Source organism: Stegostoma tigrinum, chromosome 19 (assembly GCF_030684315.1).
Source record: "Stegostoma tigrinum isolate sSteTig4 chromosome 19, sSteTig4.hap1, whole genome shotgun sequence".
Taxonomy (NCBI): Eukaryota; Metazoa; Chordata; class Chondrichthyes; order Orectolobiformes; family Stegostomatidae; genus Stegostoma; species Stegostoma tigrinum.
Window position 1 is genome coordinate 60,237,524 of NC_081372.1, and position 19,077 is coordinate 60,256,600.

Sequence of the window (19,077 nt, forward strand, 5' to 3'; positions counted from 1 at the left end):
GAAGTTAACCAAACTGCAACCAGCAAATGTACATGTAGATTAAAATCACCCATTATTTCCTGGGACTCGCTCCTTACCCACTCCCAGTCAGGAGTGTGAAGGAATATTTTGCACTGGCAGCTGCAAGGCACTCTGGAAAACTGGCAATATCCCAGACAGACTTCCTGCTTGACTGAAACTGGATCCTTAAACATTCACTCACTCCACTGCCAAAACAATGTAGGATCTTGTAGGTTGTGCTGTGGCATTTCCCAAATATGTAGTCTTTCTCGCTTAGAGGAACAAAGATAGCAGATGCATGGGAATACAACACTCTGCAAGTTCGTCTCCAAGCCACTCACCAAATAAGCCAACCCTCCGTGCCATTCCTTCGCTGTTCTCTACCTGTGGTGCTTCAAGTAGGCAGCTCCCACCACCACATTCTCAAAGCTAAGTAGTTAAGAGCTATAAATGTGAGGCTGGACGAACACAACAGGCCAAGCAGCATCTCAGGAGCACAAAAGCTGACGTTTCGGGCCCAGACCCTTCATCACATTGCTCTCTGATGAAGGGTCTAGGCCCGAAACGTCAGCTTTTGTGCTCCTGAGATGCTGCTTGGCCTGTTGTGTTCATCCAGCCTCACATTTTATTATCTTGGAATCTCCAGCATCTGCAGTTCCCATCATCTCTAAGAGCTATAAATGCTGGCCTTGGCAGGGACCCACTTCTTGGAGTTTGTGGAAGGGCCTCGGAGGAACTTGATTGAGTGAGAGGCAAAACTTCAGTTTGCCTACAGCAGGTTAAAGTTATTTAACCCTGTAACTAAATTTTCAACAATTTCGGGTGACTTCGGTTGCCCATCCTTCAATGTGGGCATCTGTTCATATTAATTAGCTTGTCATGAATTCTCATAGTTCTAGTGGCCTGGGGGGACAGTGTTCAGAGGTGCAACCATGTTATTGAAACATGGAAAATCCGTATGTTCTCGGCCCCGACCAGGTCTGTGAGGTGTTGGGGAAAATAATTAGTTCCAAGCTGCAGCCCACACAAATATTCTCAGTACCATGCCTCTTTCATAAACAAATAATTTCTTTGAGCAAACACTTAAATTTTATAGGTGCAACCTCCCATTGTTAATGAGCTCCTAACTTCACCAATAGTCGACTGTCAGGAAAAAACCATCTGGTTCACTGATCTCCTTTAGGGAAGGAAAGTGCCGTTCTTACACGGTCTGGCCTATGCGTGACTCCAGACCCTCAGCAATGTGGTTGGCTCTCAACTGCCCTCTGGGCAAAGAAGGATGAGCAATGAATGCTATCCAGCCAGCAATGCCCTCATCCCATGAATGAGTTGGGGGGAGAAAAGCACCCTCCCTAAGGGCATTGTGGGTGAACTGCAGCAGTTCAAGAAGGCAGTTGGCTACCACCTTCTTGGGCAACTAGAGACAGGTAACAAATGTTGTTTCATGTCCCATGAGTGAATAACAGCCTCAGTCATGTGCAGATAGCAGGAACTGCCGTTGCTGGAGTATCTGAGTTAACCGGGTGTAGAGTAGGAACTGCTGGACCTGCTGCGTTCATCCAGCTCTACACCTTGTTATCTCAATGTGGAGTCAGGTTTGTTGGTAAAATGATTACGCTATTGAGAATGAAGCTTGACCAGGTTGACAAAGTGGGCCATCGTACTGGCTGATGCAAGCAAACCTCCCAGCAGCGGGCAAGTGGGACTAAACTCAAAGGAGATAAAATATAAATTGCCAGTTTTTGTCGCTGGCTCCTTGTCCCACTCAAGCCCTTAATGAAAAACTGTCAGGTGTGTACATTCTCCAAACTGTCGGTGAGCTGGGACATGCAAACAAAAAGAGTGGACCATCAGCCTTTTGAGACCTCTCTGGCATTTAGTAAGATCATGAGTGATCTGATTTTTCAGCTCAACTCTGCTGCTAATCACCCGCAATCTTCCACAGATCTGCTGCACAGAAAAAGACCCTTCAGTCCATTATGTTAGAGTCAATCAAAAACAACCACCTAACTATTTTAGCCTCGTATACCTTGGTATCACAAGTGCACAACTAAGTACTACTTCAATGTGGTGAGTGTTTCTGCCTCCACATCCTTACAGGCCGTGAGTTCCACGTTCCCAGCAGCCTCTGGGTAAAAAATGTTTTTCCTCATATCTCCGCTAAACCTTCTGCCCCTAACCTTCAATCTATGCCCCTGGTCATTGACCCTCCATCAAGGGCAAAAGTTTCTTCATGTCTACCCTACCAATGCCCCTCATAACTTTACACAACTCGGTTTTGTTTTTGAATCATTTTGTATGAATGATTGAGACGAGAATAAAGAAGGCATGGTTAGTAAGTTTGTGAATGAAACCAAAATTGGTGGTATAGTGGATAGTGGAGAATGTTATCCAAGATTACAAGGAAATCTTAATCCATTGGGTCAATGGGCTGAGGTGTGTTGGATGGAATTTAATTTGGATAAATATGTGGTATTGTACTTTGGTAGTACAAACAAGGGCAGGACTTGTACAATGAAATGTAGAGTCTTGGGCAGTGTTGTAGAACAGAGACCTAGGGATTCTGATACATAATTCTTTGAAATTTGCTTCACATATAGATAGGGTGAGTAAGAAGGCATTTTAGCATGCTTGCCTCCATTGCTCAGATTTTTGAGTGTAGGAGTTGTGACGTCGTGTTGAGGCTGTACAGGACATTGGTGAGGCTTCTTCTGGAGTGCTGTGTGCAGTTTTGGTTGCCCTGATATAGGAAGGATATTGTTAAACTGGAGGGAGGTTCAGAAAATATTTACCAGGATGTTGCAGCGAATGAAGGGTGTGAGTTATAAGGAAAGGCTGGGACCTAATAGATGACCTTTATAGAGGTTTATAAAATCATGAAGGACAAGAATAAGGTGATTAGTCAAGGTCTTTTTTTTTCCCCAGGGTGGAGAAGTCCAAAACAAGAACGCATAAGTTTTAAGGGGAAAGATTTAAAAGGGTTCTAAGGGGCAACTTCTTTATGTGGAAGGTGCTGTGTGTGTGGAACAAGGAGCCAGAGGAAGTGGTGGAGACTGGTATGATTACAACATTGAAAAGGCACCTGGATGGGTATATGATTGGGAAGGGTGTAGAGGAATATGGACCAAATGCTGGCAAATGGGACTAGGTCAGATTGGGATGTCTGGTCAGCGCAGATGAGTCGGACCGAAGGGTCTGTTTCCATCCTTTCTCTATTGAGTTAATGCCCAGGGCAGAGCATGGCAAATTGTTCAACTTGTACAGTTACTGGAATGAGGCTCTCTAGAGCTGGTCACCTTTGTCCAGGCTGCTGTCAGCCTCAGAACACCTTCTTAAGGTCATCCATAGGGAAAAGAACTTACCTCCTTTCCCTTCTTTCCTGCTCAGCCTTCAGGAGAATCTTGAAGGAGACAATATCAACATGCGCTGGTGCATTTTGCCAGGCCTCTGAAGTGATTGAGTCAGGCACCTAAACTGTGGAGAGGTGCATTGCTGCCCAGGAGCCTGACTGTTAAAGCTGGCAGTCTTCAAAGTTTCCTACCGTTTGAGATTTTATCTGTGTACGTGAGAATGTGGAATAGAATCTTAGAATTCCTACAGTGTGGAAGCAAGCCCTTCAAATCTGACCTGACCCTCCAGAGACCCACACCTAACCTATCCCTGCATTTCCCATGGTTAATCCACTCAGCCTGCACATCCTGTAACACTACAGGCAATTTAGCGAGGCCAACCCACCCTAACCTACACATCTTTGGGACTGTGGGAGGAAACCCATGCAGACACAAGAATGTGCAAACTTCACACAGACAGTCATCCCAAGGGTGGGAACAAACCTGGATCCCTGGCGGTCAGGGGCAACAGTGCCAACCACTGTGCAGCCCTGTGGGTTGAGAAGCATGGAATTGTGAGTAAACATGAACCACCTGCCACTGGAAGTATGTCCACTTTAAGCCCACCACCAACATCAATCTTAGCCTCATAAAGAGAAAATTCCAATGAATAAAAGATGAATTTGTAAACTTTTTGCTGCTTTTTTTTTCAGTCTTCAGGCTTCTCTCTTAATAGAGGCTGGGAGAATGTATTTCCAATAGTTCCTGTCCATGAATTATTTAATGTTTTATTGAAGGGGTTTTTGTACAGCCTGTTTGTTTAAAAGCACCTCATTTGTGTTCTGGTAAACTATCTAAAATCAATCTTAGCTAAATCTTTAATAGAAAAAGCTATTAGCTCTGTAAAATGGAGGGTTCCGATACCTTTAGACAAGGGTAGCTGATGGGATTCTCTGTTCTCTTAACTATTGATTTTCCCGACCACTAATATCGATTTTGCTTTTGGAGATAATGGGAACTGCAGATGCTGGAGAATTCCAAGATAATAAAATGTGAGGCTGGATGAACACACAGCAGGCCAAGCAGCATCTCAGGAGCACAAAAGCTGACGTTTCGGGCCTAGACCCTTCATCAGAGAGGGGTCCCTCTCTGATGAAGGGTCTAGGCCCGAAACGTCAGCTTTTGTGCTCCTGAGATGCTGCTTGGCCTGCTGTGTGTTCATCCAGCCTCACATTTTATTATCTTCGATTTTGCTTTTGTTTGGAGTAGATCTCCTCGGAAGTCTCTGTAAGCAGCCTGAATGATACTTTTGTGAAACAAGTTGCTATATCAGTCTGGAGCCCTTAAGCCTCCTGCTTGATTGATATTTGTGGGAATATAATGTTGCTGATGGCTAAAGTAAATTACCGATTGGTAAATCTCTTATAAATTCATGGTTCCATAGCAGGGATTTGTTTTTTTTAAAAAAAAAGACAGTTTTCTTTCTTTAAATCTCAGTCCTGCAAAACATTCAGCTTTAACGCCTCTTTAGCCACATATTGACTACCCTGCACCTACCATATACATTCTCCAATCCGCTAACCTGGGCGCTCTATTCTTTGAATTCCTGCCTTGTGTGTCTCACCTCCGTTCATCCTATCCTAGCTGATGGCTGCAGTGCCTGCCCTGTTGTGTGAAGCTCCTTCCTTTAAGTCTGTGTGTCTCCTCCCCCTCTCCCTCCCTCCTTGGACAGGCTTCTGAAGACTCATCTTTACAGTGTAGCTATCAGCTGCTCCATCATCTCTCCTTCCCTGGACCCCTCTTCCCCTTCCCCCCTCCCCTCTGTTTCCCTAAATCTTTCTGGGAAATGCCCTGCCGCTTTCTATACAAATTCAAGTTATTGTTGCTTGTCTAAAGTATGATGTCTGTATTGGGAATACCCATGAGTGCAAAATATTTTTTTGCAACTGGTCCAAGTGTTGCATTTCTGGTAACCATTTATCTTTTGTACTTTATCATCTTGTCACACAGTTTACCACTGCTGGACTTGAACAAAGCTCTCCACATTCACTTTTGGCACGATGGCTCAATGGTTAGCGCTGCTGCCTCGTGGCGTCATGGACCCCAGGTTCAATTCCAGCCTTGGGTGACTGTCCGTTTTGGAATCATAGAATCCCCACAGCATAGGGACTGGCCACGTGGCCCGGCATGTTCACAAAGACCTTCTGAATAGCATCTACCCCCAGACCCACCCCATCCCTGCCTTCCCTATAGCCAACCTACAAATCCCTGAATACTGTGGACAATTTAGCATGAAGGACATCCTTAAGGAAACATCAATTGCCCACTTGAGGGCTGTACTTGGGCCAGGAGTGGGTAACCCTACCTGATGTTTCCCTTATCACTTCTAAAATTCTACTGGGAGTTGGTATTCAGCCATTGGCCTCGTTCCCTTCTGTTGGGGCTTCAAACACCTGCCACAGGGAGCCCCTTGTGTTTGTGTTACACTCTCTGACCAGTAACTCACTGCGTACCTGCACCTCCTGTACAAGGCAGGACAGATTTGATTGATTGTTCAGAAGGTACATGGGAATGCAGCAACAATTGGAACACACACTGCCGTAGAATTCATCCTGTGAAAGCGAGAGCAGGAAATGTAAGCCATTTAAATCCCAAATGACTCGTGTGTTAAAAAGAATGAACATTAACAGTAAACCTGCCAGATAGCTCATTCCTCAAGTTCTTGCATAGGCTGTTCCCTAATGCAGACTAACTAACCAAAATTAATTGTATGTAATTGATACATTTTTGCCTTCCCCTTTTAATCTGGCCTCACTTGCTACTTCCCTGGCTCTTATTCTAGTGCAATTTTGTCACTTCCAACCACTTTGTGTCACTTTGTTTTTCCTTTTCATGTTAATTTGAGATTGTATCACCTGCTAAATTAATTTAACTTTCCTTCCCCCTTCCAAGTGCATTAGGACACACCCAACCTTGGCTGCAAGGACTGTGATCCCTCCTTTCCTGTGATGCAAAACTGCCCAGCTTGCATTGGTCTCACCTGCCTCCGAGCCAGTGTCCAAGGTGTCTGAAGCCCTTCCTTCTGTACCATCTCCACAGCCACGCATTCATCCGCAATATCCTCATTTCTATGCGTGGCACGGAATGTATTCTGGAGTTCACTACCTTTTGAGGCCCAGTTTGCTGTTCACCATCCTGTTTCTCCCAAATCTCCCTGCGGAATTTGATCTTCTTTCTGTCTGTGTCACTGGTGCGAATAAGGGCTATCACAGAAAGCTCGCTGTCCTGTTTTAGAGAACCCTGCAGCTGCCATGACGCAAGGAGGTGACCTACCCTCGACTCCTCCCGTGGCTGCAGAAATACCTGCTTTTCCACTAAACATAACTTACACACACCATCCCACACACCACCATCTCCATCCCCTGCATATGTCCTGTCTAAGCGACAGGATAATCCCAGAAGAGGGGTTGCGTGATGGTTTAGTCAGGAAGGACTGCGGACCTGGTGAAATCTAATGGCATTGGGTCAAATGTGGGCAAAGCAACCTCCTACCGATTATCATGTACTGTTGTTATAACTTGTGGGATGTGGGTGTTGTTTGTTGGTGAGTAACTCATCTCCAGAGTCTGCCCACCATCTATAAGGCACAAGTCAAAGTGTGATGGAATACTCCCCACTTGCCCTGTATGGGTGCAGCTCCAACAACTCAAGAAGCTTGATTGGCACCACATTCACAAATATCAACCCTCTCCACTACCAGTGCTAAATAGCAACAATACATACCATTGACAAAATTTGCTACTGAAATTTGTTAAAGATCTTCAGGCAGCACCTTCCAAACCCACAACCACTTCCATCTAGAAGGACAAGGGCAGCAGATACATGGAAACACCACCCCTGAAGGTTCCCCTCCATGACACTTACCATCCTGATTTGGAAATATATCGCTGTTCCTTCACTGTCGTTGGGTCAAAATGCTGGCATTCCTGCCCTGAGGGCTTATGGGTCAACCTATAACACATGGACTGCTGCAATTCGAGGAGATCACCACCTTCTCAAGAGGATGGGCAATAAATGTTGGCCAGGGCAGATGGCACCCAGATCCTGTGAACAAATAAAAGTAACCGCGTTTCCTGTCAGTGCTGCTATATTCCTCCTGCCCCACTTCAGAGCTGAGCCCTATGTTGTGTCTTGACCTTGGTCTTGGCTGTAATTCCCATGGAAACATCTACTGTTAGCTGTTTTGAAAGCCTGAATGCTGGCTGCTGAGCAAGATACTCTCTGGGATTTTCCCACCACCTGCCTAGCCTTCTATGATTATCTAACAGTCACCAGTCCCCTTCCTACCTGCACAACCTGAAGCTGTGGGGTGACTGCATCTGGGAACTTGCTCTCCATGATCTTCTCCAAGCTCCCAATCCCAGCCTTAAATTTCTCCAGATGAATGCACAATCAGTACATGAGTTCTCCAGCATACGTGCTGTGCCCTGGAGTTCCGACATAACATGGCTATACGTTCCACGTGCTGAAGTGCCTACCATGTCTTGACTTATTTGGCTAGTAATTAATGTAACAGAAATAGCTGTAAGAGTTAAGCAAATAAAGACTCATTAGGCAGTAATCAATCAACTGTTTCCCATTAGCTGACACCAAGTTATTTTCAATGCAAGTTAAAATAAATGTCTGTACTGAATTCCTATTGCCTACATTTGTTCTGAACAAAACGGGAGGCGTGTACTGTCATTTCAGTCCCATGACACCACAGTTTGCAACACTACTCCCAGTTCTCGATTGTGGCCAATCACATGCTTTCCCTATAATTGCCCGAAAATGAAAATATCCATTGACATCCCATTCTCTCTCGCGCTCTCTCTCTCTTTCAGTTGCTCTTCCAGAAGAACAATCCAATGTCACTGACCTCACGGTAAGAATGTTTCCATAAAATGACAGCATCAACTGAGCTGCTTGTTCTACAGCAGGCTTCCCTCAATTGAAAATCCAAACACAAATTTCACATTTGCAAACACGAAGAGCAAAGTCGGTCAAGTAAGTTTTTAAACAACTAAGATCAAAAATTATCGGGAGCAAAAGGGATTTCAAGAAATGCCTTGATTACAAAAGAAATTCCAATGTCATTTCATTGACACTTTTTAAAAAAAAAATAACAATCCAGACACCTAGACAATCGTTTTGACTTAGGTCCAGAATTATTATTGGTTATGGAACATTTTTAAAATCCATGTCAAATATAAATGTACATATTTTCATTTATGTATCCTTAATGTTACTATCCCTTGTTATATAACAGAAATTTTATTATTCCAAGATTAATGAACGAATTGTCTTTAGTTGTTATTCTAATTAATTGTTCTGGTCTTAGTTTCCAGTTGATTTAAGTCAAATGTTTAACAAGTTTACTAATGCCTAGTTCCTTCTGGTGCTGTGAGTTTACTGTCATTTCCAAGCCGAGGCCCACATAGGTAGGAAAAGGGATGGGGATGTAAGGCAGAAATTCAAGTAGCTAGGGTGGAAGCTTAGAGCTAGAACAAGCAGAGTTGTTATCTCTGGTTTGTCACCCATACCATGTGCTAGCGAGGTGAGGAATAGGGAGAGAGAGCAGTTGAACATATGGCTACAGGGATGGTGCAGGAGGGAGGGATTCAGATACCTGGATAATTGGGGCTCATTCTGGGGTAGGTGGGACCTCTATAAACGGAATGGTCTACACCTGAACCAGAGGGGTACCAATATCCTGGAGAGGGGAGGAATTTGCTAATGCTGTTTGGGAGGGTTTAAACTAATTCAGCAGGGGGGTGGGAACCTGATTTGTAGCTCCAACGAACAGGAGGTTGAGAGTAGTGAGGTCATGAACAAAGTTTCAAGGTCGCAGCAGTGTACCAGCTGGCAGGAAGTTGGTTTGAAGTGTGTCTACTTCAACGCCAGGAGCATCCGGAATAAGGTGGGTGAACTTGCAGCATGGATTGGTACCTGGGACTTCGATGTTGTAGCCATTTCGGAAACATGGATAGAGCAGGGACAGGAATGGTTGTTGCATGTTCCAGGGTTTAGATGTTTCAGTAAGATCAGGGAAGGTGGTAAAAGAGATGGAGGTGTGGCATTGTTAGTCAAGGACAGTATTACGGTGGCAGAAAGGACGTTTGAGGACTCATGTACTGATGTCAGTCTGGGCTGAGGTCAGAAACAGGAAAGAAGAGGTCACCCTGTTGGGAGTTTTCTATAGGCCTCTGAAAAGTTCCAGAGATGTAGAGGAAAGGATAGCAAAGATGATTCTGGATAGGAGCGAAAGTAACAGGGTAGTTATTATGGGGGACTTTATCTTTCCAAATATTGACTGGAAATGCTATGGTTTGAGTACTTTAGATGGGTCAGTTTTTGTCAAATGTGTGCAGGAGGGTTTCCCGACACAGTATGCAGATAGTCCAGCAAGAGGTGAGGCAACATTGGATGTGGTTCTGGGTAATGAACCAGAGGACATAGTTTAAAAATAAGGGGTAGGCCATTTAGAACAGAGTTGAGGAAAAACTTCTTCACCCAGAGAGTGGTGGATAAATGGAATGCTCTGCCCCAGAAGGCAGTGGAGGCCAACTCTCTGGATAGTTTCAAGAAAGAGATAGAGCTCTTAAAGATAGTGGAATCAAGGTTTATGGGGGTAAGGCAGGAACAGGATACTGATTGTGGATGATCAGCCATGATCATAATGAATGGTGGTGCTGGCTCGAAGGGCCAAATGGCCTACTCCAGCACCTATTGTCTATTGCCAAGAGTTAAATTTGGAGGTAGGTGAGCATTTTGGTGATAGTGACCACAATTCAATTATGTTTACTTTAGCGATAGAAAGGGATAGGTATATACCACAGGGCAAGAGTTGTAGCTGGGGGAAAGGCAATTATGAGGAGGATTAGGCAAGATTTAGGATGCACAGGATGGAGCAGGAAATTGCAGGGGCTGGCCACAATTGAAATGTGGAGCTTATTCAAGGAACAGCTACTGCGTGTCCTTGATAAGTATCTGTCAGTCAGGGAGGAAGTGGTCGAGCAAGGGAACCGTGGTTTACTGAAGAAGTTGAATGTCTTGACAAGAGGAAGAAGGAGGCTTATGTAAAGATGAGACATGAAGGCTCAGTTAGGGTGCTTGAGAACTACAAGTTAGCCAGGAAGGACCTAAAGAGAGAGCAAATAAGAGCCAGGAAGGGACATGAGAAGCCTTTGGCAGGTAGGATCAAGGAAAGCCCTAAAGCTTTTTATAGGTATGTCGGGAATAAAAGAATGACTAGAGTAAGATTAGGGCCAGTCAAGGACAGTAGTTGTACGTGGAGTCCGAAGAGACAGGAGAGGTGCTAGATGAATATTTTTCATCAGTACTCACACATGAAAAAGACAACGTTGTTGAGGAGAATACTGAGATACAGGCTATTAAACTAGACGGGATTGAAGTTCACAAGGAGGAGGTGTTAGCAATTCTGGAAAGTGTGAAAATAGATAAGCCCCCTGGGCCAGATGGGATTTATTCCTGGATTCTCTGGGACGCTAGGGATGAGATTGCGGAGCCTTTGGCTTTGATCTTTGTGTCATCGTTATGTTCAGGAATAGTGCCAGAAGACTGGAGGACAGCAAATATCCCCTTGTTCAAGAAGGGGAGTAGAGAAAACCCTGGTAATTATAGACCAGAGAGCCTGACTTCGGTTGTGGGTAAAGTGTTGGAAAGGATTATAAAAGATAGGATTTATAATCATCTAGAAAGGAATAATTTGATTAGGGATAGTCAACACGGTTTTGTGAAGGGTAGGTCGTGCCTCACAAACCTTATTGAGTTCTTTGAGAAGGTGACCAAACAGGTGGATGAGGGTGAAGTGGTTGATGTGGTGTATATGGATTTCAGTAAAGCATTTGATAAGGTTCCCCACGGTAGGCTATTGCATAAAATACGTGGTCATGAGATTGAGGGTGATTTAGCAGTTTGGATCAGAAATTGGCTTGCTGGAAGAAGGCAGAGGGTGGTGGTTGATGGGAAATGTTCATCCTGGAGTTCAGTTACTAGTCGTATACAGCAAGGATCTGTTTTGGGGCCACTGCTGTTTGTCATTTTTATAAATGACCTGGATGAGGGCTTAGAAGTAAGTAAATTTGCGGATGACACTAAAGTTGGAGGAGTTGTGGATTGTGCGGAAGGATGTTGCAGGTTACAGAGGGATATAGATAAGCTGCAGAGCTGGGCTGAGAGATGGCAAATGGAGTTTAATGTGGAAAAGTGTGAGGTGATTCACTTTGGAAGGAGTAACAGGAATACAGAGTACTGGGCTAATGGTAAGATTCTTGGTAGTGTGGATGAGCAGAGAGATCTCGGTGTCCATGTGCACAGGTCCCTGAAAGTTGCCACCCAGGTTGATAGGGTTGTTAGGAAGGTGTACAGTGTGTTAGTTTTAATTGGTAGAGGGGTTGAGTTTCGGAGCCATGAGGTCATGTTGCAGCTGTACAAAATTCTGGTGCAGCCGCGCGTGGTGTATCGCGTACAGTTCTGGTTGCCACATTATAGGAAGAATGTGGAAGCATTGGAAAGTGTACAGAGATGTACCAGGATGTTGCCTGGTATGGAGGGATGGCCTTATGAAGAAAGGCTGAGGGACTTGAGGCTGTTTTTGTTAAAGAGAAGGTTAAGAGGGGACTTAATAGAGACGTACAAGATGATTAGAGGATTAGAAAGGGTGGACAGTGAAAGCCTTTTTCCTTGAATGGTGATGGCTAGCACGAGGGGACATAGCTTTAAATTGAAGGGTGATAGATATAGGACAGATATCAGAGGTAGGTTCTTTACTCAGAGAGTAGTAAGGGCATGGAATGCCCTGCCTGCAACAGTGGTAGATTCACCAACTTTAAGGGCATTTAAATGGCCATTGGATAAACATATGGATGATAATGGAATAGTGTAGGTTAGATGGGCTTCAGATTGGTTTCACAGGTCGACGCAACATCGAGGGCCGAAGGACCTGTACTGTGCTGTAATGTTCTACGTTCTATCAGAGAAGTGTGGAGCTCACTCAGTCTGGAGAAGGTGGCTGTAACCTCACAGCTCATTCTGCCTTGTGATAAACTTAGACAAGTATTCAGTCAAGCAGAAATGTTTGCAACAAGAATCAATAAAAGAATTCATAAATTGCTATGTGTATTCCAATTGTAATTGTTCTCTTTTCAATTTATATTTTCAGCCATTTCATGCCGCTATAATGGGCTCTCGGTTGCCTACCTTATCTTCCTGCTCCTGGTGCCACTGTTCTCCGAGCCCACGGCCATGTCTATGCAAGGTAGGAGTCCCACATTGATTACCTTTTTCTAACGGAAAGAAATGACCTTGCACACAAAGGTTGGCACATGACTGCATCATCATAACCAGGGCCAGGGTCTTCTCCCAGACCAGTTTGTATTATCCATGTGGTCAAAGGGGAACTTTCAATACATCATCTTCTCTAATTTACTTTGGCCGTTTAGTATACCTCAAAAACCCTCCTGTCTCTCTGCCAAAGTTGCCTCACAAATGCTGAGAAACAGCACAAATACCCCCTGAGACATTCAATCCCACTTTTTTTGGTTTGTTACTTTACATTGATTGACCAGAGTCCAAAACGATAGCTTAATAGCTCCGTGTGTCAAATTAATAATGGTGTGTATTGGGAACGATTTATAAACTTGTTGATGTATTGAATCAAATGCTTTTTATTGTTGAAACAACCCAGTTATTAAAGACATTTTATTTATTTATTGTGGTATTATTCATGTCATTAAACTTGACCTGTTTATACATTTGTTCAACTGCTTCATGAATTATACACTTATTCCTAAATACATGAATATTAAAAATATATTCATAGAAATTCATATCACTGACATGGCCAGCATTTCTTCTCATTCCTAACTTTCCTCATGTGACACTGGGATGGGCACAGAGTAGATGTAAAGTTGGGACCAGAGTCCTATCAGAAAGAGAAGGAATACTAGAACTGAGAAGATATAGACAGGATAAGACAGCTGGGAGGTACAGAAAGCTAAATTGTATCTATTTTAATGCAAGGAGTCTGACTGATATGGCAGAAGAACTTAGAGCATTGATCGGCACATGAGAAAATGATATTGTTGCGGTTGCTCCCACATGGCTGAAGGAAGGACAGGACTGGCAGCTCAGCATTCCACTGCATAGATGTTTCTTTGCAATAGTGGGGAGATGTAGGAGAGGTGGGGGATTGTACTGTTAATAAAGAAAACCATCGCTGCTGTAATGAGGGAGCATGTCTTAGAAGGCTCTTCAAATGAGGCCATCTGAATTGACCTTGGAAATAAAACAGGGGCTGGGATTATACTGCAGGCCTCCCAACATTCAGAAGGAGCTAGAGGAGCAGATGCGTAGGTAAATCACAGAAGGATCTGAGTGGAATTGGGTTATCCTCAGAGATTTCAACTTTGCTAACACTAACTAGAATTGACTTAGTGTGAAAGTATTAGATGGAGTGGAATCTTTAAAGTACAGACAGCCCCATGAGAAATGGGGTAGGACAAGACCGAATCCTAAGGAATGAAGCTGGTCAGGTAGTTGAAGTTTCAGTGGGAGAGCATTTTGGGGACAATGACCATAACTGTTGTAAGTTTTAAAGATGCAGAGATCCTTCAGCATGATCTGGACAGGTTGGGTGAGTGGGCAAATCAATGGCAGATGCAGTATAATTTACATAAATGTGAGGTTATTCACTTCAGAAGCAAAAACAAGAAGGCAGGTTACTACCTGAATGGCTGTTAATTGGGAAGGGGGGGGGGGGGTGTGCAGCAGGACCTGTGCATCCTTCTGCACCAATCGCTGAAGTTAAGCATGCAGGTACAGCAGGCAGTAAAGGAGGCAAATGGTACATTAGCCTTCATTACAAGAGGTTTCAAGTACAGGAACAGGGATGTGTTGTTGCAGTTTTACAGGGCCTTGATGAGGTCACGCCTGGAATACTGTGCACAGTTTTGGCCTCCTTTTCTGAGGGAAGATGCTCTTACACTCGAGGGAGTGCAGCGAAGGTTTTCCGGGCTGGTTCTGGGGATGGCGAATCTGACGTACGAGGAAATTTTGAGTAGGTTGGGATTGTTTTCGCTGGAGTTCAGATGAATTGGCGGGGGGGGGTGTTTCTCATAGAAACCTATAAAATTCTAACAGGACTGGGCAGGGTAGATGCAGGGAGGATGTTCCCAGTGGTGGCTGTGTCCAGAACCAGGGGCTACAGTATGAGGATTCCTGGTAGACTATTTAGGACAGAGATGGGACACATTTCTTCACCCAAAGTGTGGTGAGCCTGTGGAATTCATTACCACAGGAAATAGTTGATGCTAAAACATTGAATGTATTCAAGAGATGACTTGGGACGGATGGGATCAAAGGCTATGGGGAGAAAGCAGATTAGTCTATTGAGTTGGACGATCAGCCATGATAATGAGGAATGGCAGAGCAGGCTTGAAGGGCCGAATGGCCTCCTCTTGCTCCTATCTTCTATGTTTCTGGAAAGGAGAAGGAATAGTGCAGAAATTAAGTGTCTAAACTGGGAGAAGGCCAATTTCAACATCATTAGACAGAATCAGACAAACATAGACTGAGAGCAGCTCCTGGCAGGTAAGTCTACATTTGGAAAGTTGGAGTTTTTAAAAAGTTGTGTAATGAGAATTCAGGGCCTTGTGTTTTTTTTAAGAGCGAAGGGGAAGGACAGCAAGTCCGCAGAATCCCGGATGTTGAGGGATATCAGGAATTTGACCAAGAAAAAAGAAGATATGTCAAGTTCAAAGCATTAAAAACTGGGGACCCTTCAGGAATGTAAAGAGTGCAAGGATAATTTGCCATCTTTTTATTTTTTTTTGTAATTATCTCTCTACCTTAATCATGTAGGTTTATATAGGTCATCCCTTCATTCACTATTCAGCTATTGACACTTTACTCACACCGTTTGACATTCGTGATCACCTTCAAAGATTTGTTATTCACCCTCTCGACACTGCACTCAGACCATTTATACTGTCTTTTGACATTCTTAATTACCTGGCATTATCTTGCAATGATCTTCCTGCCAATAAATTCTGTGCCAGTGCGCTTCCCTCCACTTCACCTGATGAAGGAGCAGCACTCTGAAAGCGTGATTTCAAATAAACCTCAACTATAGCCTGAGACTTCTGAGAGTGTGGGAGGTGGCTTGGAAAGGAAATTGGGAGGGCAAAGGTAAGCCACAAAATATCTTTGACAGATTATATCAAGGAAAATCCCAAGGCATTTTATAAGTATATTAAGACAAGAAGATTGCCAGGAGAAGAATGGGCTCTATTAGAGACCAAAGAGGTGATCTGTCAATGGAGCAGTAGACATGAATGAGGTTTTACTCACAGAGGAAAAAGATATTTTAATAGGGATATCGATTAGGATAGAGAGTTTCTAGAACATGTTAACATTAAAAATGAGTGGGTATTAGGTGTTTTAATAGGCATACAGGTGCATAAATCCTCAGAGCTGGAAGAAATGGTGGCTGCTGCCTCACAGCGCCTGGGACCCAAGTTCAATTCCAGCCTCAGGTGACTGTCTCCGTGGAGTTTGCACATTCTCCCTGTGTCTGTGTGGGTTTCCTCCGGGTTCTCCAATTTCCTCTCACAGTCCAAAGATGTGCAGGCTAGGTGGATTGGCCATGCTAAATTGCCCATAGTGTTTCAGAGATGTATAGATTAGGTGGGTTATGGGGGGGATGTGTATGAGTGGGATGCTGTGAGGGTCAGTGTGGACTTGTTGGGCCAAAAGGGTGTGTTTCCACACTGTAGGGATTCTATACAAAAGAAAGAAAATCTGTATTTAGATGAATGCAGGCTGTTATGGGAGACAAGGGAGTAGATTGCTACAGTCCTGCCAGAGGTATTTAATATTCTGTTCAGGTGAAATGCCAGATGATTGGAGGAGAGCTCATATGGTTCCTTTCTGCAAGAAGGTCAGCAGGGATAGACCAGGTAATTACAGAGCAGTTAGTCTGATGGCAGTGGTAGGGAAATTATTGGAAAAAGTTCAGATGGGCAGGATTAATCTATATATGGAAAGGCAGGGATTGATTGGAGATAGTCAGCACGGATTTGCTAGAGGGAGATCCTGTCTGACTAATTTTATTGAGCTTTTTGTTTTGAAAGGTGACTAATTATCTTGATGAGGGTAGAGGTGTTGATGTGGTTTACATGGACCATCAGTAAACCCTTTGACAAGGTCCCACGTGGAAGGCTGGTCTGAAAGGTAAGAGCCCATGGGATCAAGACAAGTTGGTAAAGTGGATTCAAAATTAGCTTACCGACAGGAGGCAAAGGGTGATGGTTCAGGGTTGTTTTTATGATGGGGAAGAAATTCTCATGATACATTCAGTCTGTGTTTCATACTTGTGTATACCTCAATCATTTAGGCTTTGTCTGCTCCAAGGAAAACAAACCCAGCCTATTCAGATTCTCCTCATATTAGGGACTTTCCATTTCAGTCAACATCCTGGTGAATCTCTTCTCCAGTAAAATCACGTTCTTCTGATAGTGTGGTGACCAGGGCTGCACACAGAATTCTGTGGCCTAACCAACGTTTTATAGAGTTGGAACAAGACTTCCTTGCTCCTATATTCTACCCCCTGACTAATGAAGGCAAGCATCCTGTTCACTACCTTCACCCCCTGTCTTTCTGTGCTGACACCTTCAGGGATCTATGTGCTTGTACACCAAGTTCCCTTTGTTCCTCAGTGTTCCCTAGGGACCTACCATCCATTGTGTATGTCCTTCCCTTGTTACCCCTCCCTAAATGCATCACCTCACACTGATCTCTACCCAGTTTACCAGCTGATTGATATCAAACTGTAGCTTGAGGCCATCCTCCTCACTATCAACAACAAGAACACCAATTTTCATGTGATCTGCAAAATTACTATTAAACCTTTTACAGTCTTGTCCAAGCCATTAATGTACACAATAGATAGAAATGGCCCCAGCACCGATCTCTGTAGTAGTCTATTGGTTACACGCTTCCAATCACAAAATCAACCCTCCACCATCAACCTTTTGTCTCTTATTTACAAACCAGTTTCGGATCCAGTTTTCCAATTTGCTTTGGACGCCATGGGCCCTGACCTCTCTGTCCAGTCTTCCTTGTGGGACCTTGTCAAAGACCTTGCTGAAATCCATGTGTACCAGATCCACTGCATACCCTCAAAGATATATTCAGTCACCTCTTTCTAAAAAAAAATCTCAAATTAATCAGGCAGGTTCTCCCTACAAATAATCTGTGCTGACTTTCCCTGATCAATCCCTGCCTTTCCAAACATTGATTAAACTGATCCAATAGAAATATTTCCAATACTTTCTCTACTACTGACATCAGACTAACTGGTCTGTGATTATCTGTGTGGCCCATCTTGAAGAAAGGAGCCACATAAGTTATCCTCCAGGCATCTGGCACTTCCCATTTGGGCAGCAAAGTATGAAAAACCTCTGCCAGGATCTTAGCAATCTTCTCCCTTGCTCCCACAGCGACCTGGGATACATCTCATCAGGCACTGGGGATTTATTCATATTTTGCCTGCTAAAACATCTAATATCTGCTTCTTATTAATCTTAACAAGCTCTGGGATCACTGCATCCCAAATGAAATCTCAAGCTACAGTGCCCTTCTCCTTTGTGAATATGAATGAGAAATATTCATTCAAGACTTCACCCATGTCCTCTGGCTCCAATAGCAGATTGTGAACTTGCTGCTCCAACCTCCGACATTTGACTCTTTATCATTTAAATGAACCATTAACAACAAGGGCCCCAACTCTGATTCCTGTGAAATCCTACCAGACACAGGCTTCCAGTCACAAAACCAGGCATTGACCTATGCTTCCTGCCGCTAAGCCAATCGTGGATCCAATTTGCCAAATTTCCTTGGATCCTGTGTGCTCTTATCTTTGCCATCAGTCTCATGTGCGGGAGTTTGCTGAAGTTCAAGTAGACTACACCAAAAACCTTGCCCGCGTCCACACATCTAGTTACCTCTTTGAAAAATTCAGTCAAGTTGTTCAGACATGATCCTCCCCTGACAAAACCATGCTAACTGTTTATGATTAATCCCTGCCTCTCCAAATGCAGATCATCTCTGTCCCTCAGAATTACTTCCAATGTTTTCTCCACCACCAATGGCAGACTGACTGGCCTGTAGATCCCTGGCTTATCCCTTGCTCCCTTCTTGAATAATGGTATCACATTGGCTGTCTGAAGTCCTCAGGTACCTCTCCTGTGGCTAGGGAGGAATTCAAAACATTTTTGTGCATGCTGCTGCTATTTCTTCCCTTGCCTCGCTCAAAAACCTGGGATACATTTCATATAGCCCTTGATATTGATCTACTTTGAAGCCTGATCCTAGTCATTCTGTCTCCGTTTTAATTAACATTCCTTGTTTAGCGGACACAGCTTTCTGACAATTGTCTGCATTCATTCAATGCCATTTTCTTTATTCAATATCACTTCTTTTAAACTCTGAAACTAATGCAACCCTCTTACTCCTTAATGCAATGTTCCTTAAACTCATGCAGTCAGTGACCTTCTAGGATGTCACACACTGTGGCACTTTGAGGCTTTCTCTTTCTAAAGCTTTCCTCTTGGATGCTTCTAAATTGCTCAGGACTTCTTTTCTTTCTGCCCTGACTATCTTGGAGACTGCTAAACTACACTGCTAC

At 43.9% G+C, this 19,077-nt stretch overlaps 1 protein-coding gene across 1 annotated transcript in view; it reads left to right on the forward strand.

Moving 5' to 3' along the window:
• The first annotated feature begins 6,640 nt into the window (after positions 1–6,640).
• Positions 6,641–19,077, forward strand: part of LOC125461205 (piezo-type mechanosensitive ion channel component 2-like) — a 205,327-nt gene continuing 192,890 nt past the window's right edge. The window contains exons 1-2 of the mRNA XM_048549712.2: positions 6,641–6,653; positions 12,553–12,648. Of these exons, the coding sequence (XP_048405669.2) occupies positions 6,641–6,653; positions 12,553–12,648 (109 nt within the window). The remainder of the gene's footprint in view (positions 6,654–12,552; positions 12,649–19,077) is intronic.